We start from the raw sequence: 21,920 nt of genomic DNA, 5'->3' as shown, positions 1-21,920 counted from the left end.
GGGAGCCCAGCTTTCATGTTTATATAATGTTGTCCATTCTTATTGAATCTCATTGGAATTGAGCTCTCTAGGGTAAATATTCTCTTGTAGTCTAGTCTGTTGGGATGTGTGTGTGTGTGTGTGTGTGTGTGTGTGTGTGTGTGCGCGCGTGTGTATGTGTGTGTGTGCACGTGTGTGTGTGTGTGTGTGCGCGTGTGTGTGTGTGCGCGTGTGTGCGCGTGTGTGTGTGTGTGTGTGTGCACGTGTGTGTGTGTGTATGTGCGCGTGTGTGTGTGTGTGTGTTTGTGTGTGTGTATGTGCATTTCCCTTCCTATACCATACATTAATTTCCACAGCTTTCTTTCTTGTTCCACCTTTTCCAAGGTTATCTAAACCTTCCCATCCAAAATTGGACTAAAAATCCTATGAACAGGGAAACTAGTGATCGATCAATGAATTCTGTGGGCTAAGCTGAATCCTTAATTAGACTGTTTCCTATATGAGGTAGGTTAATCCCTAATCATTTTCTCATTTTATCAATCTTGCCCAGACAGTTTAGGGGACGTTGGGTTTAGGTCAGTCGACCAGAGAGCCACCAGAACTCTGTATTCTGGACAGTCACTCCCACAGCGAGGGGCTGTGTTCTTACCGGTGCCCTCACATCAAACATCTAAACTGTAATGAACACTACACTGGCCCCTTGTCTGGAGCCAACGTCAGCTTCTCCCCATGTGTATGAAGGGGCTGAGATTCTCAACTGAAAGTTAGAGTTATGTGAAACGTAGTGTTATGTATGGGTAATGCTATTTAAACTATGAGGCGAAATGGCTGTCTTGGAAGATGGTACATTTACGGCATACTGTATTTTTAACACTGTGAGTTTACTGGACTCAAAGCTTAATGGTTTTGTTTCTGAAAAGGCCATTTAGAGCCAGAAACTGGCAGAGAGAGCCAATCCAGCCAGACTGCAGGCGACGCAGGCGACGCAGACGATGCAGGCGACGTAGACTCCTGGGCTGATGAATGGTGATCATATGAGAGAACTAGTTTATATCCCTTTACAATACTGCAGTACATATAAACATTTAGTGTGGGCAGCAGTATGAGATGCAATTTCACTTTAGGAAGTACGCTAGATATGAAAGCTTCAGAGGACTGAGTTTTTTCTTGTATAAAGTGTTGCAGTAATAGGATGAAGGTTACTTTGGTTTAAAACATCACTGAGATGAATAATCACAATACAAGCTTGCACATTAAGGACACTCACTGTGGCAGACAGACCACCCCCTCCCACCGCTGTTCTCTCCCACTGTGTCTCTCTTTCCTTCTGTCTGTCTGCTTGTCTCTGTCTGTCTCTCTGTATCTGTCTGTCTCTCTCTGTCTGTCTGCTTGCCTCTATCTGTCTCTCTCTGTCTGCTTGTCTGTCTGTCTCTCTGTATCTGTCTGTATGCTTGTCTGTCTGTCTCTCTGTATCTGTCTGTATGCTTGTCTCTGTCTGTTTCTTTCTGTCTGTCTGTCTGTCTCTCTCTCTGTCTGTCTGCTTGTCTCTGTTTGTTTCTCTCTTTTACCCTCCCTTGTTTTCTGAGTTTGCCTGTGTACATCCGTCTCCCTGTGTGTGTGCAGGGCTTAGTTACTCTTCATAATGCTTAACAGCTTCTTAGTAGTAACGTTTTAATAACATTTATTAACGTTTTTAGTAATGTTTTTTATTATCAGAACCTTTTTCAGGAAAGTGCATTTAATGGAAAATTAAAATGAATGCATATACACTAACAACAATTAACCATGTCACGATCACATAAAATAAATGAATGAAATTCCAAACTATATATGTTATGCATCCTTGCACGCTGTCACTAGTTACTGGTCATTTAAAATCAACGGTCCCATATCCATTCAAGCAAATATTCAAGCACCCACCCTAGCTCACCCACCCCCTAACGGACGCTTTAATTGGCTGTCATTAAATTAAGGCTACAGGTTCGTGTTAATTGATTCATCCTCAGAGTCCATAATTACACTTTGCTGTATGCAGAGATCAGCGCAGCGTCGCTCCTAGCTTTGGGCGTGTGAAGCCCACACATCTCGGCGGCTTTGTCGCCGAGTACATAAAAGCAATTGTTTGAGCTAACTGAGTGGCCGGCGGTAATGAAAGCCGACACCAACCATAACACCGCTGCAATCAAGATCAATTACGGCCCTGTTACGGCTGTAATTGCTTTGTTAGTGAAGCCCAGTTTATCTCTGTTAGCTTCTGTGCAGTGGGCTGCATCGGCGCTGTTTGTCTGCAGCGCTGCGTGCGCCTCCATAATTAGCGCGTAGGGCGGACTGTGGTCGGAGGCTCACCGTGCGGGGCAGAGCGGGTCCAGATTACGCGTCTTAATATTGCAGAACGTAGTTTAGATATATGACTTAAATTCAAAGTGAATTTTAGTCTGAGACCAGATGAGATAATCGTTCCGCTGAGAAAGGAAAACATAGCCTACATTTACAGGCCTCGTATTATGTTAACAATCCCGTTACAGTGGTCCTAATTAGAGGGAGATGTCTTATCTTGTGTTCTCAGTTATGAAGAAGTCATCTTAATTTGAAGCAAATTCTCCTTTCATCTGTGCAGGCTGCGCGGTGCGTGATCGGAGTGTCGTCTCACGTCTGTTAAGTGAACTGTGATTGATAGCACATTATTAACTAAAGCGCGATTGCTCTGCATATACGCCTGCATCGACAATACCGCATTTCCACTTTAATGACCTATTTCTGACATATTTATAACGTGTCATTTGCACCGACCCAGAGTAATGGATTCTAGGATTTGTGAAAAATTTGACTAATTTGGGAAAACGTCCTGGATAAGCATAGTGGGAGAGTAATTCTTCGGACGGGGAAGCCAAGGAAGTGGGCGGACTTTCACAGATCATCCGTGCGTAAAATCCCATTTGGGAAGATTCGGGATACCAGCCCCTGGGCGCTGGCGGGATGTCAGTCCCTCAGACCGTAATTGCCGCGTTGAGCTTTTTCAGACGCTTGCGCTTCGACTTGCTGGCCAGGCTGAATGATCCTATTATACCTGTCCGAGAGAAAGCGGAACCCAGACGTTGCTCATAGCCAGAGCCTTCTGTGCTCGCTGTGTTCTCTCAAGCCAGAGGAAAGTTCAGGAGTCTGGTTCATGATTTGCACCGGCAATAGGCTATTAATGACCTCTGGGCTGCCTTGGGGACGGCATGTGACTACTTTACATATACTGAAACCAGACATCAGACTGAGGGATGTCAAACCTGTGTCTCAGTATATCTCCTACCACACTCCTACACACACACACACACACACACACACACACACACACACACCACAAAGAAAATATTAACCATAACCCTAATCTTAACCTCAAGCAGACTAATGTTTTGACTTTTTTTTTTCAGTGACAGCTTCATTTTGGAGATGTGAAGAATGTCAGCCTTTTCATGTCAGAGGTTCCTGCGTCCTTTGGTCCTCACACCCAGGAAAACCAGGCTGCATGCGTACACACCCACACTCCCACTCTTGCGTGTTCATTATAGAAGACCATCCACACAGCACACATGTCTGCAGCTCACTGTGTGAACAACAAGGCACTGACAAGCTGCTATCCATAATTAAAGAGCAGAGACCCCCCCGCCCCCCACCCAAGCCCTGAGGGTGGCTGGCTGTTGAAGGAGCTCCAACAAGCCGAGAATGTGTGTGCTCCACTCACATGTGTGCAGGTGGGAACACAGCAGCACTGTCTCCCTGTCTCTCAGTGACATAATTACAGTGCCGTTATGCAGTTATTATACTGTTATCGGCCCTAATTAGACCCAGACTCAAGCAGAGAGCATCTAGATGCAAAGGGGCAGGACAAATGGTAAATAAGACATTTAATAGTGCCAGGGGAAAAATATTGGGGCTAACCGTGGGTTTCTTAATGTTCAGGTTACACATCCATCTCTCTCTCTCTCTCGCTCTCTCTCTCTCTCTCTCTCTCTCTCTCTCTCGCTCTCTCTCTCTCTCTCTCTCTCTCTCTCTCTCCCTCTCTCCCCCTCTCTCTCTCTCTCTCTCTCTCTCTCTCTCTCCCTCTCTCTCTCTTCTCTCTCTGTCTCTCTCTCTCTCTCTCTCTCTCCCCCCTCTCCCCCTCTCTCTCTCTCTCTCTCTCTCTCTGTCTCCTCTCTCTCTCTCTCTCTCTCTCTCCTCTTCTCTCTCTCTCTCTCTCTCTCTCTCTCGCTCTCTCTCTCTCTCTCTCTCTCTCTCTCTCTGTCTCTCTCTCTGTCTCTCTCTCTCTCTCTCCCCTCTCTCTCTCTCTCTCTCTCTCTCTCTCTCTCTCTCTCTCTCTCCCTCTCTCCCCCTCTCTCTCTCTCTCTCTCCCCCCCCTCCCCCTCTCTCTCTCTCTCTCTCTCTCTGTCTCTCTCTCGCTCTCTCTCTCTCTCGCTCTCTCTCTCTCTCTCTCTCTCTCTCTCTGTCTCTCTCTCTCTCTCTCTCCTCTCTCTCTCTCTCTCTCTCTCTCTCTCTTCTCTGTCTCTCTCTCTCTCCTCTCTCTCTCTCCCCCTCTCTCTCTCTCTCTCTGTCTCTCTCTCTCTCTCTCTCTCTCTCTCTCTCTCTCCCTCTCTCTCTCTCTCTCTCTCTCTCTGTCTCTCTCTCGGTGTCACACATGTGCATACACATACAGTCACTTTATGGTTATATCTCTCTATCAGTGTCTCCCTTTCCCTCACATACATGCGCGCACACGTGCACATACGAGCTGGGCTGTTAGATGGGTCCGGCTGTCTTGCTGCTGTCATTTCTGACTGCAGGGATGGAGGGACACGCGGATGAGCGAGCGCAGCAGGGAATGGCGGAGGCAGGGGTGTGAAACTGGCACTGCCCCTCCCCTTCCTCCATATGTCTTCTGCAGGCTGCGGTGGTCAGGTGACCACAGCCAGCGCTCCGAGGTTACAGCTAGAGCCACTCACACACACACACACTCACACACACACACGCCATCTCATCTCCCCTCTACACACGGTTCCTCCCGCATATCTCCACGCTTACACACACACCTACTAGCACATGCGTGCGCGCGCACGCACACAAGCGTGCACGTCGGCCCAGACTGAAGCATAACCCTGGTGTGTTTCAGAGATAGCTCTCCACCATCACGTAGGAGATCTGTGCGCAGTCCTGCATATTCACACACACCTGAGCTCAGGCTTCATATAACCACAGAAAAGCCGCTGAACTATCACCAGTGAGCACTGTTATAAAAATGACACGTTCACTTTTTACCTTCTTATTCTCTGCCCCCCCCCCCCCCCCGAATCCCCAGGAGGTTGTTTCTTTTAAAAACATTTCTCAATGACCCTTCTCTCTCTTTCTCTATCTCTCTATCTCTCGCTATCTATGTATTGATCTCCCAGAATGAGGTTACTTACACCCCCACACCCCCAACTTCAAAGGATTGTTTTTCACACATAGCAGTTTCACACACACACACACACACACACACACAGAGTCAGGGTTCTGTAGTGTGGGTGGGTAAGCACACAGCTCAGGTGAGGAAGGTCGTGGAACCCCACAGTTGGCGGTTCAGTGCGGCTGTGTTTCTCCGTGGCGCTGCTACACTGCTCCCCCACTCCGACACATCCCACCTGCCTGTCCTACCAAGCAACCAGCCATTTCCTCTTATGGCTGTGTTGCTATGCAAAAGGGTTTCAAATCAGGTTCAGATGGGGTTCCATGTGATTTTGCTATGTTCGTGTGCTTTAGAGGGTCTGTGAGATGTGTAGAAGAAAACAGATGGATCTGGCATTGCACCTGTGCACTGCATCTGCTCCTGGAACAGACTGACAAGGTTTTGCTTTTTCATCTCTCAGATTGTGTTGTATATTTAGATTGGTATTTTTTTCTTTTGCTTAAAATAATGAGCAAATTGGTTCTCCACTGTGAGGTTAAAGTGCATTTTCTTTAGTGGTGGTGTTGTATTGACCTTCTCGATACGTTCCCTCTGATGGACAGTTATCTCCTGAGTGGTCTTGGTATTGGTATTGGTCTAAAGACATTGAAAGATGATTTAAATTAGAATGGGTCAGTGGCATAATATGTGTGCGCGCGCGCGTGTGTGTGTGTGTGTGTGTGTGTGTGTGTGTGTGTGTGTGTGTGTGTGTGTGTGTGTGAAAGTGAGAAAACGATGTGAAAAAACTAGAGATCTTTGAAACACACTTCAAAGACCGAGGGCGTAGCTGCCAGGGAACTGGAGAAATAAGGCAACCCTGCTCCCTAAACCCCCACCCCACTACCTCCCAGGTGGTCAAAACTGCTTCAGTAATTGCTACTCTGAAGATCAGTCCAGAAGCACACCTTCAATTTGTCTTTCTCCCTCTCTCCTTTACTCTGACTCTCTTTCTCTCTACCCTCCCCCTCTCCATCACTCTCTCGCTCTCTGATTGTGCCTCTCTCCTGTTCTCTGCCCCCATCTCTCCTGATGTAAGGTGATGGACGAGAACGTGCATGTGTGTGTGTGTGTGTGTGTCTCCTGGGAGCACGCCTCAGGGATTACAGTGAGCAGCAGCATGAAAGATTCATGACTCTTCATAGACCATAAGTGAGCGTGTGTGTGTGTGGGTGTGTGTGTGTGTGTGGTTGTGTGGGTGTGTGTTTGTGGGTGTGTGTGGGTGTGTGTGTGTGGGAGGGGGTGTCTGCGTGCTGGCTGGAAGTAGGGAGCACCGAAGAAAAAAAGGAAGAAAAGAGAAACAGAAAGACTGACCCCTGATGCACAGTCACAGAGAAAGAGAGGAGGGACAGAGAGGAGGGACAGAGAGAAGCGACAGAAAGGATGCCGGCGAGTGATGACCCCTCACCAAGCTCGAGCTGCTCTCTCGGTTGGCAGTCTTACACCAACAGGTTCCGACAGTACAGACATGTCACACGCTGCCGTTATTTATCTGTCAAAATCATAGCAAAAAATGTCCTGCACACACTGGAAAATGGTATTTCAAGACCCCTGATCCCCTCATGCTCTCTCCATAACATTCTTGAAGCATCTGTTGGGACTTTTAAATACTCATCCACCATACGTTTAGATTTCCGTTTTCTAAGTCAGTGCTAAGAGGGTCTGGGGTCTGTTTTAACTTCTTCCAGCCCAATAAATACTGGCATGTGGAAAAGAGGGTCCATGAGCCAGTTCGAAACCAGCTGTGGTTTTGACAGTCCCCAGACACAGGCTACGGTCCAGCTTTGTTTGGGCTGTATGCTGCGGCTTCTGCCTGATTAAAACAAAGAAACAAAAAACCAAAACAAAACAAAACAAAAAAAACCCCCACCAAAGCAAACAAACAAAAGCCAAAGACAAACAAACTAAAAACCCAGGAGGCATGTGTTACTCTCGCTGCTGTGATTTCACATGTTAGTGCTGATGAGTTAAATCATTAAATCCCACTGCAGGGAGGAGGCGTGCGTGCGGATCTCAGCCCCGGGGGCTCCGTGCATCCCCTCCGCTCCTCAGACCGTGGGTCGGTGATGCCCACTCTTGTAAAACGTAATCAGTGAGCACTTCCCTTATCGCCCCACTATCCGGGGCTGTCCAGAGCAGGGCGGCTTCCTCTTCCACCTTCCCTCTTTGGCTTCCCCAGGAGCTTTTGCTCCAAGCGCCAGGTTTTGCTGCCGGTTCCCTCCTTGGCTTATGTGTTATGGATCTGAGGCTTTAGATCACCAAAGTGAAAGTGATCAGAAAGTGAGACATTTGCATTGAATTATTCTGTTGTGCAACATGATGAGTGTTCTGGGGCTGAATGTAAACTGGAAGTGGGTACATGGAGTTTCTTACAGGGCATTGCAGGCAGATGGTTGCATCCTCACTGATGGAAAAGTCAGAAAGTGACAGATCACAGACGCGGACCTCAACACTAGTGTTTTTGGCATACTTTCCACTTTAGCTTATATTCTATTTGTGCATTACGGGGGGTGGGGTGCATAAATGTGTGTGTGCATGTGTGTGTGTGCATGCATGCACGCATGCGTGTGTATAATACAAAAATGTGGAATCAATCCTCCTGACACCCACCGTAATTGGGGAGCAGGGGTGGCACTTCTGTCCCGTTGCCCCGCCCTCACAGCCCTTACTCTCCCCTCATTTGTCATATCATCTGTCCCTCATCCCATTTCTCTCTGTCTTCCCTTTTATCTCCCACCCTCTCTTTGCAGCTCCCTGCTGCTATGGACTCTGCTTCTCCTGCTCCGTGCACTCAGGCCCACGTACCTGCCAGTCCTTTTAGGAAGCTCAGTGCACAGTTTGGGTCAATGTTCCACTAAATAAATATACGCAGTCATACTGCATGTTGCGGTGTACAGTAAACCCAGTCCGACTCTTTCCCATGATCTGCTACTGTGATGTATAGGCGCCAAAGGAGAGTGGGGTTTTGAGTGGGGTTTTCTTAATTGACTGACAGCTCTCTCTCCCCTGCAGTCTTTGTATTCTCCTGCCCTCTCTCACTGATGGAAGAGGAACTAGGCTTGTTACCACTTAATTATTCATTTAGGTTCATGAAGGCAATCAATTAAGCTTAAGTGTGCAATAATTCTGATGAACCTTTCCTTTTTCAGAGCGACATATAAACCTGCCCTAGCCTTCCGCTGGCTAGTGACTCATACAGTCACCAGGGACACTAATGCAAATGCATTGGAAAGGCATTAGAATTCAGGCTTTGATTGAATGGCTATTGTTTTGATTATATTTACTGCTGTATGTTGGCAGAGAGATGTGAGAACACTTGCTAACATTGCTGGAGCTTGTTTGAAAGTGAGAGAATATCCGGTAATTCACACGGTCTCGTATCAATTTAAAAAAAGGTTTCCACCTTTACCAAGTGCACCGTGGTTTTATAGAGGGATTCCATATGTTGCTTATGGCATTCTGTATTTGAAATAATAAATTTTTAATAAACATAAAGAATAAATAGTTTTCTCTTTTATGCACAGAAAGAGAGTAACAGTAGATGACAGTAATGGTGAGTAGCAACCATGTCCCAATGGACAGGAGGCACATAAGTAGCAGCAGGAGGTTCTTCCGCTCAGACTCAGGCTCCAGTCGGAGCTGCTCCATGTGCTGCTGGCCTGGATGTGTCTGGGAGACTAGTGAGCTGTATTCTGTAGCCTACCGCACAACCGCTCTTTAGCCTTGTTGTGTGTTAAAGTCAGACACTGAGAGATTGCACCGCCTTGCTTGTGCAGCCAGGCTGTTGGAACTGATTCAGTGACAATCGCTTCATGGATCAGAGCAGGCGTTTGCAGACCATGCTCTCTCGCAGTGTGGCAGGGTGAGAAATAGGCTAATATTGGTACTACTCCCAGTGCTCTTCTCTATTTTCTGTGTATTAATGCTTTCTCTCTCGCTCTCTCTCTCTCTCTCTCTCGTCCTCCCTCCATGGCTGGCCTTTATGCCAGCACGCTGTCCTCCCTGGGGAAATTAGAGCAGCCTAGAAACCCCTGCTATATCATTCTCCCATCCCCTGCTACTTTCCCTTGCCCTCACTCTGTCTTTTTCTGTCTCTGTCTCTTTCTCTCTCCCTTTTTCTGGTCAAAACAGCTTCAATAATTGCTGCTCTGAGAATCAGTACTGTAGCACATCTTCAATTTGTCCGTTTTCTCTCTGTCTTTCTGTTCCCTTCACTCACTCAATTTCTCCCTGCCTCTCCCCAGTGTCCCCCCCCCCCCCCAACTTTTGTTTATTCGTTGTATTCCATGTCCTGTATTGGGGTCAGACCAAGGTCAGGCCAAGGTCCAGGATGTATCACTGCAGCTGTCTGTCTGTTTGGCTTAGATGTTTATTAGGGCTTCTTCCACAGTGCCATTGATTAGCTGTCACAGTGCTGGAGTAAATATACTCCCACTGCCCTATCATATCAGTACACTATAAACACTCGCAGTACAGGAGTCTAATGCAACAAGCCATTATAAACCCACTCTGCTGAAGCTTTAAAGGTTGTTAGTTTTATGATAGATTTTTTATTGTTTATACAGTTTCTGTGGGCTCAATATCAAATACGGTGTGTTTTAAATACATAGTGCATTGTTGTCTTTTCATTGTATGTTGAGCAAGCCAGACAAGTGTAATCTTCTGTTATCTAAATACAGCAGCCTCTGCGTCATGGCTGGGTCCTGTTTGGGGTTCTTGTGGTCGATATAATTGCCCAAGTCATTTTTCTTATATCAAGCAATGCCTCTGGAAATGTCAGTTTGTGTGGAGACAGCGGTCACCGTCTGCATTTAGATCATTCCGGAGCACAACAGACAGACCGGAGAAGCAGATCTAAATTCATAATCAATGCGCTGCTAAACGCGCTTTCATGCATCTTGCCGCAGCAGACACCACGGTGCAGGTGACTGGAAAATGACCCTGTAGCCTATTGTGGTTCCTGCTGGAGCAATGCTTTGTGGTGCGTTTTGCTTAATATCATTTAAGATGTTCATTTATCTTATTTTTCACTGTCTGTGGAGTCACGAGGAGTGACAGTGTATTTAAAAACCCTGCCATTTCACTGTCAACGTCTTTATAAAAAAATAAATGAATAATTTTTTTTAAAAAGCTGCTTTACTGTGATTCCACGATAGAAACGTAATCTACACTCAGTGCGCTGCCCTGGTATTTTTATGTAAACGCTTAAAATTAAAAACGCCGATATGTTTACATACTCAGTGTCATAGGGCGCATAAATATCCAGCACGCTAGCTCGACACGGGACGGTGTCAGCCGCGTCACGGGCTGAGCTCGAGGGGAAAGCACTCCTCCTTATTTGGTCACGGCGCGTCACGTGGACAGCGACTTTCCCGCCTCCTTCTGGTCGGGTACAAGACGCTAAAACAAAATGGCTGCGGAGGATGCGCTGGTCTGATGTAGAAATGTTAGTAACGCTTCCTCTGGACGCTCTGTGTTTTACGGCTGGATATTTTGAGATTTTTGGTTGTCTTTTTTTTAAAAAAAAAACAAAAACATTTTCGGATGTTGACATGTTCCGAAAGTGTCGCATAACTGTTGGTCGTGTTAGCGAAATCACACGCCAACTTGTACGCCAGAGAGCGGACTTCTCTGCACTTTATTGAGCTAGCTCGCTAGATAGCGCGTTAGCATCACCGGGCTTACGAAGCCTACATATCACGACAGAGGCGCTTCATACCTCCCCATTTCTTTATTTTGCACCGTAGATATAACATCATAATAGTTGAAGACCAACCTATGCCACTGTACTTGAATAATTGCATATTTACGTCGATATAAATGTTTTTCCTCTTGTAAGGGAGTAACAGTATTTGGTAGTGTCTAGTGAGATCGTTCGTGTTTTCTGATCTTTTACTAAATGCAGTAGGGAGGCGTGCGACTGTTTGGCTATTAGTGAGTGTTAAGAGTTTCCATCCAGACTCCCTGACGTCGGGCTGTCTCGACTCCCAACACACCTGACCTAGTTGTTTTGTGCGTGGTGGGTTTTCTTGCCCATTTTTCTGTTGACACGCTGGACACTTGAAGTTGAGCTTCTCCGCGCTCAGGTCCCAGTCAGACCAGCCAGCCCCTCGGATCTGCCAGTGGCGTTACGGGTACCTTTTAGTGGGTGAAGAGGCGCGTGAAAATTGCCTTTCTGCGTCACTTTTCGCCATGCAACGATTGTTCAAGCGCTGCCAAAGCCCAAGTTGTAACTACAAAGGTAAGCTGGGATACTTAACCTCCCCTTTCTAAATGCGTAGCTCGCTACCTTGCTAACTACTGTTAGGTTAGTTCGCTTCATGTAATACGCTTTAGACATTTTCTCTGCAGTTGTCAGTTGCAGTGTTGTTTTGGTCCTCTAACTCCAGATGGTCATACGAACGCTACAGCTGTTCCCCGCTGGTTTTGTCCTTTACTCTAGTACCTACCTGGCGAGACCACCCAGCTACGTCTGTAGCTTATGTATTAAATGCATGTGTTGTATTGTAACGTTATTGGCAGTGATGCATAGTTGTCATCTGTCCTTTGTTGCTCTGCAAAGACAATATGTTGAATTGCGCAAATGCGTCCAAAAAGTTGACATTGGTAGTTACGCCATTATGAAATGCTTTTAGTCACGTTGCGGGTTTGAGTTCTGGGGTGAATCTTTGGCCGCAGTGCGTTCTCTGTTTCTCCGAAATGAAACTCGGCGCTCGAAAAATGCGAGCGCACACGCCATCAGACATGGTTCTTCATTACTCCCAGTTCATGTGCCACGGCTCCTGATGTTTTGCAGAACATTTCTGAAGCATGGGCTAACGGTATGATGAAAAGGTGACATGTAGCCGAGCAAGCAGACGGGGTTTTAATCGCCTCTATACTAGACCGGTTAAAAGAATCATATGTAAACTAATGAAGACACTTTGCGCCATAACGTCGTACAGTATTCGTAGATTCAGTAACACTTGGCGAAGCGATAAAACGTTCATGTTGCATATTTGCTTGGTTTTTTCTTGGCGGCTCTTCCTTTGGGCAGGGCTAATGGTTTCAATTTCACGATGTGCGGTCTTGTTTTGCATGAAGGTGAGTTGTTCGATAAAGGATTTCGTTTATATGTAGTGAACGGTTTTGGGGGGGAAACTGTTAAATCTCAGTACTTGCTGGACTCAAAAGTATATTCACCAGAAAATGTAAAAGTTAAATGCCTATTTGGGAGCTCCTCATCACTCTGAGCTCGTTTCAGTGCCGTTCACCAACTCGTGGTCTTGCAGCGGTGCCTGCTTCTCATTTGGAAATGCAAGTCCCCTCACAAATCTGTGACTGGCTATTCCTCATGTTGCACTTTATTACCTAAATTTCCTAGTATTCCTAATGTTCCGTGTAAATTTTCTAGTGTTCTGTTATTGAGCAGCTTTGGGTAAAATACCTGTGTTTGCTTTTTCTTAGTGAATGCCATAGGAATATTGTTCGTTGACTTTAGACCACCACCTGCTCTATCTCCAGGCCTTTCCCTTTTCAAGACTCTTTTTTTGGAATGGAAACGCCACTGATTTTGCTGTTCCTCCCCTTGATACTCCTCTGTTCGGTTCAGTTTTGGGCTTCTGATTGAACTGTCATCTTTCATTGCTGCATTCTGCTTTCAAGCCGTCCTCCCGTATTTGGTGCATGTACGCGTGCGTGTGTGTGTGTTTGGTGTCTCCATCACGGTCTAAACGAAAGAGTGTAATTTCTTCCTTTGATCTGTTTTCCTTCTCCTGGCCGTCACACTCCATTGGGGTTGATGAAATGAGATTAAATGGATGGGGACATGGCTGAGAATGCCTAATGCCTTTGCTCCCTGAGTGCTCATATGGGCCTGATTCTCAGCTCTTGTTGTAAATCACGCCAGCTCCAGCCACTCTCCTGTCTCGTGAGGTCCAGCTGCCAGCCCTGGGCCCCCTTTCTTTCAGGGTTAGGGCCCCTCTCCCAGGGTAAGGGCACCCCTGTCCCATTCCGCAACAACCCCAACACCCCCCCCACACACACACACACACACACATCCTCCCAACGAAAGCAAGCCTTGGGGTCATGCTCAGGGCAGAGGACATTAGGGCTGCATTCAGCCAGATGAAAAGGCTAAGAAAGCTTCTGTCACTTGGCTAAGTGATTCAGTCGTGCGTGTCACGCCTGACTGGGTGCTCTAGACGGCGGGCAGAAGCTGACAAAACCTTCTTAAACTCGGACTGCTCCAGAGCAGGTGGTCGGCCAGTCATGGGAGGATCTTTTTCTTTTCTTTTTTTTTTTTTCCCCTGTAGTAGAGCTTGGGGTATATGGGGGTGGGGGTGGATAAGAGAGGGGCTTTCTTTAACTTGGTAGAGCTGCATTCCCATGCATGTGAGCTGCGGTAATGACACTGGGACACTATGTTCTCTCTGGCCTGATCTTCAGAGGCCGGCTCTTCTGGTCTCATCCCAGCTGGAATCGGCTCATCATAAGACGGGCAGAGAATGGGCCAGATCTATAGCATCATTCAGAGTTCCAGAGTTTTTGGACATTTGGAAAAATAATAGACTATTACCACTCTGAAAAGGATAAAAACCCAAAGTAGACTGGATTTTAATTTTTTTATTTTATTATTTTTAAAAATTTGTTATACACATAGAAAAGTTGACATGTTCAGTGAAGGGGGGGAAAAATGCCCAAAGTAACCAAACCCATTAGCATGTAATGCTCTTGACTTTTTTCCATTGGAATGTTGATTTAAGTTGTGTGAATAATAGGAATTCCCTATTGGAAAACCTTTATTTTAGCACTTGGACTAATGTGGGTTTTTTTTTTTTTTTATACGGTTCCAATGGGCTAGCTCAAGATCAGGCTTCCACAAGTTACTGTAACTTTAAGGAGGCAGTGCCTAAAAACAAATCACCTGACATTTTACCATTGTGTTAACTCGGTATGGCCACACTAGAATTTAAGCAGTAACTTTTTTCAAAGTGACTTGTGAGTTTACAGTATAAAAATAGGTGCATTATTAAAGACGCATTAGAGGACTGCTAAGTGCTCCTGGTCTAGCCAGTGTTTAGCACAGATCTTTTAATCTGAATACGAATCATTCCTCTCTACTGCCAAATGAAAGTGACTAATTTATGGCTTTCCTTCCTCCAAGTGCAGAACCTACACAGGTTTCCGTTATTAGCTCATCGCTAACTGTTTAGTTCAGTGTTGAATCAGAAACACTGATGTAAGCGACTGAAATCTGCACTTTCGTGTGTGGAGGGACGGTGTAGTGAGAGGCTGTGTGTTGACCCTAGCTCAGGGAGTTGTCCTTGAACTAGGTCATGAACCTTGCTAGCCCCTACTCTTTCCCTTTGTCTTCTAATGGTCAAGCAGTAGAGCTCTACCTACCACCCAGGTGGGAGCAAAAGTGAAGTTGGACATCAGTCCGTATTTGTTTCCTCCTGTTGCTATGCAAGTTTCATGTTCCTCATCTTGGGAAGTTATATCTCCCCCAGAATGTTATGACTAGTCTTGCCTCCAACTATAAACATATCTGCTCCTTTGGGAGATTTCACCAGCGCCTTTTCAATGGCTTTAATCTGTTTCTTAACGAGACAGTCAGGGCTCTTGGGATAGGCACTCACACACGTGTGTGTGTGTGTGTGTGGGGGGGGGGGGGGTGTATTTGTTTGTTTAATTGACAGATTTCTTTAACCAAAAGCAGGATATATTTTTCAAAGAACAGGTAACATCTTAAAGCAGTCATTTAGATACGAGTGCAGAAAAAATCATTGTGTTCAAATTGTCTTAAACCCTTCTGGGTGTGTGGGTTTTTTAATTCATCTTTTTGTTTGTTTATTTATTTATTTGTGTATTCATAGCAATGCTATCTGGCTTCCTTTTGTGAAAGCACTTGTGGTTAATAGGTTTTCACAGAAGAAAGTCTGAATATGAGCAAGCCTGACTTCTCCTTTCATTTCTTACACTCTCATGCAGAGAAGGTAGCATATGGCAGTCCACACGTCTTGGTGGTTGTTTTTACAGTCTCTGAGCCATTAACAGTATCTGGGCCATTAACATCTGGGGCCTGCTTCACCGGCTGGGGTAGCATAGCACAGTCATCAAGGTGACAGTCTCTCCTCATGGCGAGAGTGTATGGAAGCCCTCATGGTGTTCAGTGAAGTGCGTCAGCCAGAGGTCACTCCTAATGCGTTTTAAAATAAATGAATCAAGGACTCTTGATGTTGGATTTGTTGCGCCATGCAGAGCTAAATGAGTGAATCGGCGGTGTAATTTAAGCAGCGAGGCTAGAACTCAATGCTAAATGTAACTCGCACATCAGTGTTCAGCTCTCCACTTTAGCTGCAAGGGAGACTGGTGGATTAGATCAGTCCTTCGAAGTGTGTGTTTGTGTTTTGCAGTATGGGAGAGTCACCCTTGAGGAGGTGTTCTCGACTTTGCTCTTCTGATCTGTGTGTTTGTGTAGCCTGCCTGATTGTTTCACCTCAGAAGGCTTAAGTAAAGCAGCTGTCTGTGATTTAGGTCTAATAGTGCTGATATCGCCCCTTTTGAAGAGCAGTCTGAATTCAGTTTTTTCATATGTATAAATCAAATCAAGGTGTACCTTCGTTTTTGTGCTTCATTCTCCAAGGCTCTTAGCTCAGACCGCCTGTAGAGCAGCGAGGTATTTCTTCTATAATTCATGATGGCAGAGATGCCACTGCCATATATGACACCATATTTTCTTTTAATGGAGCACTAAGACAGCTCTGTGTGGTTGTGGGAGGAAGCTCTTATCATCTCTTTACTGTTTGGTGGGGAGCTCTGTCTGCCCACTCCAACTGGTGCTATCACAATCTCTGTCTCTGGGAAGCTCTGGCTATCTGCTCCGACAGGTTCTATGGGAACCTCTTCTTGTCAGCTCTGTATACTTTTTTACTGACTGAACTCTGTGCTGTTTTTGGGAACACCCCCACCCCCACCTGAACACAGCCCCCTTGTTCAGCCCTCGTGGTCCTCACAGTGCTGTCACCTGGCCAGCACACCCCCACCCCTCACCTTGCACACCCATTTCATCCCGGGTCTCCACTCCCTCCTACCACTGGCGAGCATGGTGGTGCACTTGAGCTGAGCTGGTCTCCAGGGCTCCCACCTCAGGCCTCGTACCTCGGTCCTGTTTTGCGTGTGCGTTAATTCTTTCTGCTTGCAGGCTTCTGCTGTGCTCTTTTGTTTCCTTAATTTCCCTGTGCCTTGTTGCCCAAATGTGCTGACTCCAGCACTCCACTTTGTGTTCGCTCTCCAGATTACTTTCCCCAAGCGTGATGCAGCCATACTCACAGATCATCCCCCAACGCACGCGCGCACACACACACAGCATTATGGTTTGCTAAACAGAAATCCATCTTTCGTCAAGACCTTGCCTGGGCCTACGTGCTGCGGCTTGGCAGTTTGTGTTTTGTGGTGCCACAGCTCTTACAGGAAACGAATCCTTCTCTCTCTCTCTTTCTCTGTGTGTTTGTCATTTTCTCTCATATGTATTTGAAGACACAGCTGTTTATTTTCGAATCCGTCATAGTGCCTACTGGAGGTAACTGTCGGTTAAAGGGCCAAAACCTGATCAAGGCAAAGCACCTTGCTCTGCACAAGCTTTGACCTCGTCTCCCTTCTGCATGCCATGCAAGCCAAACCTGTGCAGAAAAGGCAGCATACAGCATACATGCACAGGATCAGCAGGGGGCACAGCCACTGGCACTCTTGTGGGCTTTTTGTGGCGAAGTAGATATTGGCAGGGAATCAAGACAGATTCGACCATCTTCGGCCTTGGCATAAGTACACGCTGTAGAAGTGTGCCCGGGGTCTGCTGTGCTGGCGTGTGCTGATCTCCTTTCTCCACATGTCCGCCTGCCTTATGAACAGCATGAGGGCCTGTGGAAACTTCAGCCGCCAAAAGGGTGCAGTGTATTTTTAAATCCTCCTCCACTAGGCGCGCGGGTAATTTTAACCCAATCCCTTCTGCTTCCGTCCAATTTCCTCTCTCCCTGGACCACAGCCAGCGGGAGCAACCCACCACTAGTCATTGCCCTCCCATCCCCTGCTCTGATTGGGTGACGGAGCCAGGGGCGATTCCGTCAGCAAATGGCATTGGGTGGGAAAGGCAAAACGAAAGGGTAAATCAGGACGGCTAATTGGCAGATATCACAGCGGCTGTCCAACATGATGGGGCTGGCTTCCAGCTCGTTGCTGCCATGATAATGCTGCGTGTGCGTTCTGTCTGATCAACACTTGTCTGAAAATGGAGGGATTCAAAGGTTGTTATACTTTCCGTTCAGATTGAGATGAGCTTCTCCAAGCTTCCCATTGCTAAAAGGCAGGACCTTGTGTGTTTTAGGCCAGTTGATGGCTGGTTTGGGGGCTGTGTGTGAGCACGTCTCTGTGCGCTTGATCAGCTTGCTTGTATTGCACACAGGTGTCCTGACTGATTAGGTGCTTAATTGTGTTGCATTGAGCATTCTAAAAAAACACCTTTCTTTGTTTTACTTGTGAAATGCTGTTAATTTATGCATTCATTTGGATTAGTTCCATTTAATTTACAGTTAATTGTGCAGCTGTAGCTTGTATCTGAGACTCAGCATTGGACTACCTTGAGTATGGACACACCTCCAAACTGTTCTCAAATCACTGGTTACTTCCAGGAAGCATCACTAGACCTTGACCAATAGAAATGAAGACTTAAACTGTATGCAGGGTATTTTGGGGTAATGCGTTCTTACTCTGGTGAAGTTTGTATAATAAAAAGATTGGAGAGCAAGGCTACTGTGGTTTTTCTCACTTTCACACTGTCCTTGGAGGGAATTGATCTGCAGCTACTTAGAGGTTTGCTCTGAGTGCGTATGGGGTTGGCTTTGGCCCCACCTCGCTCCCTGTGGTAAAACTAAGTGAGCAATGTTGATGGCAGTGTGGTACAGCCAGTTCGTGTCATGAATTGACCAACTGAACGTGTTTTTTGTTTTGACTTTTAGCTGAGGGAAGCTAAGCATCACAGGAAGAGAAACGTTTGATGGAAGAAAAGAAAAAGAAAAGGCAAGAAGACAAAGCAAAGAAGGACACTGCCCAGAAAAAGGTGAGCTTGTGTAGCGCTCGCGCTCTCATTCTCTCACTCTCCTCCTCCCTCCGCTTTCCAGACGTCCAGACGTACTGTGCTTCTTAAATAAAATGCAATCTGAAAAATGGAATTGCAACTCACTGAGTCTTGTCACCTCCTTGACAACAGCCATTTAAATCAATTGAACTGCTTTTTAAAGCAGGTACCCCCCCCCAGGTGCATTGCAAAAGCAACCAAGCACCAGTTTCCTTTAGCCATGAGTCTTCCTCCCCTTGGTTTAGTCTGCCTTCCCTCCTACTGGGGCCTGAAGCAAGGTTTATGTCGCACCTGTCTGAAGTGCCCTGTTCCAGCACAGTTAAGAGCCCTTGACTTCAGGACTCATCCCCGTTACTAATGGACCGAACTGTTCAACCCCCATCACGGTGCTGAGCTCTTCCAGGCTCTGGAGGAGGTGTGAACTCTAAAGATATAAAGACACAGGACAGAGCTGAGCAGTGGCAGTTAACAGAGTTCTCAAGTTCCTCCATCGGCTACCTCCCGCTTCTCCAGTTTGTGTTCAGGCTGGGGACTGTTTATCTGTTTCTACTCCTTTAGCAAGTTCCAGCTAGGATGTGCAACTGGACACTTCCTAAGAACTCCTGGGTTTAGTACATTGAATGTGTTTGAGCCTGTGCGAGGTTATGGTTTGGTAATTTGGCCTTCTTTGCTAGGTCATTAAACTGACTGTGGATTGGTCAGGGGAGCAAAAACTATTACTTTTTTGTCAGTACCTATCACCTGTAACTAGTCAGTCAAAGCCACCAAAACCAGGCTGCTTATCTGTCTGTAGTCTGAGTCCTAAAGTTAGCAATGGGGGCTCAAAAGTAAAATGTTGCATCATGTCTAGTATTTAAAAAAAAAAAAAAAAAAAAAAATTTGTAGTGTTCACTGCACCTGACATTACTGTCAACAAGATCTGACTAAAGCTTTGCAAGTTCTGCCAGAGATCTCGTTCAGTTTCAGAATTTTGTATCAGCTAATTTTAAAAAGGGCAGCTTTTGTTTTCGTTTTGTATGACAGGAATGAGTGTAAACACCCACCCCTACAGTGTCCAGAATGCCAGCTGCTTTAGAGCTAGAAGCTCAAATTAATTCCCAGATTGACATCTCTGATTTATTATGAGAGCAAATGTCAGGCCAGGTTTAGTCTGCTTGCTAAAGTACAGCAACATGAATATTCATCATGTTATGCAAATTCCATGCAAATTACTCATAAGAAATATGTTTGTGCTGATAGTCTGAAATGTGTTGTACTAATAACACTCCCTTTTTTGCAGGTTGCTGAACAACAAAAAGCCAAAGGTAAGAAAATCTCTCTTAACCACCTCCCACCCCAAATAAGTAAGCCAAAAGCATGCTGTATTATAACTGTTGCTTTAATGCCTGGTAAATGTAGCAAGAGGAGCCAACACTCATTAGCCTGGAGGCCTTGCCGCTCTGTTGGCTAGCTGCTCTATGTTAATACTTGGTGACGCATGCCTTATTTCATTAGCATATGGTCAGTGGAGTGTGTGGAGTACCCAGAGAAGCATGCTGGGATTCTGAAACACTGCTGGCTGCAGCAGCGGGCCTGTGACTCCTTCAAGTCCTGCCTTTGTGTGGCGTTGGGATCTCGCATGCTGCCTATATCTAGTACAGTTCTGTGCTTGTCTTTTTCCACCCTGTGTCCAGCACTGACTGATCCAGGGTCAGACCCTCTCGCACATGCTCCATACGCCCTTGCACATTGACAGGGCCTCAGCTCAAGTCATTATAAAGGAGAGAAAATCATAACAGGTACCATAAACCTGACCAGTTGGGGTCTTTTGGAAGTGGTACCCAGGCAGGAGTGCACAGATTCTGGACGATTATGGTTTATTGCCACATTTGAAGCTCGAGGCTCCCAAGTGTGTGCTGTGTAATCCGTGACCACCACATGATTAGGCTGTGGTGTGTCTGTGCCTGTGGATAGCATGGCAGCTATGGACCTCCTCCTTGGGTTAAAAAATGTGAACGTGGTGTGGAATGTTATTTTGTAGTGTTGGTTTGCTCTCTGGTGTTGACCAGAGGAGGATGGGTTCCCCTTCTGAGCTTTGGTTCCTCTCAAGGATTCTTCCTCTTCTCAACGATTTTTTTTCTCACCTTGTTGCTTTGGCCTGGACCCAGATTCTCTGTATAGATTATTTCTGTAAAGCTGCTTTCCATGTGCTTTGGGTTATAAGAAGCTTTACACAAATAAATTTGAGTTTCAAAAATGGTGACGACGTTCCCAACACTATCCTGACGTAGCCCTTTGAGCTGCATGGTGCTAGCCCTTCTCAAACGTGATGCCCGACTTTGCCCCTTACACAGACAGATATGAGTAGCGAGTGAGAGAAGGCATGAGAGTCAGAATTGGTCCTTTTTAAAAAGCAGGGGAATATTTTGATTAATATAGTATGGTAAGCAGTGCCGATAAGCGATTAAGAATGTCTTCACTGTGTACGTAAACCTAAGGTGAGTACCCATTGAAACCCATTGACTCTGTAATATACAGTGGGACAACAGCTCTAGCCAAAGGGGGCGGGAGACAGATGGAGAGCCAGGGGGCCTGGAGAGTGAGGTGGCAGGTGGAGGTGTGGTAAAGTGGTGCGTTTCACTGGGGCCTTGAAGAATTGCCCAGAAAGAACCCGCAAGTTAAAAGGGCAGCAGAGAGTGATGGCAATTACAGTGAGAAACAGGGAAGAGAGATGACAGTCATATCCAGGGAGACATTTTTCTAGTCTGTTTTGAAGGATGGGGATTGGAGAAAGGAGAAGAAGAGTTTACAGCCAGAAGAGCTGGCAACACTCCTGGTTTCCAACATTTAGACACTAAATGCCATACTCCTTCCATCACTTTGGATTTGACCTTTAGAGAAGTCAGAACCTCAAACCTGGCTCCTGCTATGTGATTGGTGGGAACTCCAGAACTCCCCTGTTCCTTTGAAATTCTCTTGATTTCAACCAGCTGACCGGCACTGTTTAAAAACATGTTGATTCCTGCCTCCTGGAACCTATCCATCTGCTGTGATTCATCAGAAAAGACATCGTATCGACCCCTTCAGGAAAGGTCAAGCCTGAAGCCAGGTCTTTGTGTGCTTGCTGTTATCATTCCGTAGGGTGGAGAATCTCTGCATGGGAGGGGGGGTGCTTCTTCTCAGGCAGTGTTGCTCTCCTCATGGAGTGGTAGTGGAGGGCATGCCTCCCGTTCATCACAGGCAGGAGTCCCTCACACCGTCTCCCTGCTCTCTAGGAGACTGACTGACTGCTCTCTAGGAGACTGACTGAGTTGACTCCTGTAAACCCCATTCATGCTCGTTTGAATGCCCATAAACACTGGTAGTGGCTTTAGCTGTAACCATCACCGGATGAGAAGCTGCAATTAT

At 46.3% G+C, this 21,920-nt stretch overlaps 1 protein-coding gene across 8 annotated transcripts in view; it reads left to right on the top strand.

Moving 5' to 3' along the window:
* The first annotated feature begins 10,840 nt into the window (after positions 1-10,840).
* Positions 10,841-21,920, top strand: part of tnrc6c2 (trinucleotide repeat containing adaptor 6C2) — a 32,781-nt gene continuing 21,701 nt past the window's right edge. For 7 of the 8 annotated variants that reach the window (XM_081710663.1, XM_081710662.1, XM_081710661.1 and 4 more), the window contains exons 1-3: positions 10,841-11,660; positions 18,415-18,515; positions 19,813-19,837. In XM_081710663.1, the coding sequence (XP_081566789.1) occupies positions 18,453-18,515; positions 19,813-19,837 (88 nt within the window). In that variant the 5' untranslated portion in view covers positions 10,841-11,660; positions 18,415-18,452. The remainder of the gene's footprint in view (positions 11,661-18,414; positions 18,516-19,812; positions 19,838-21,920) is intronic. The other variant, XM_081710664.1, reaches the window with a different exon arrangement.

This window comes from Electrophorus electricus, chromosome 3 (genome assembly GCF_041902795.1).
Source record: "Electrophorus electricus isolate QZ-2024a chromosome 3, ASM4190279v1, whole genome shotgun sequence".
NCBI lineage: Eukaryota > Metazoa > Chordata > Actinopteri > Gymnotiformes > Gymnotidae > Electrophorus > Electrophorus electricus.
This window is presented reverse-complemented; position numbering and strand designations above follow the sequence as displayed.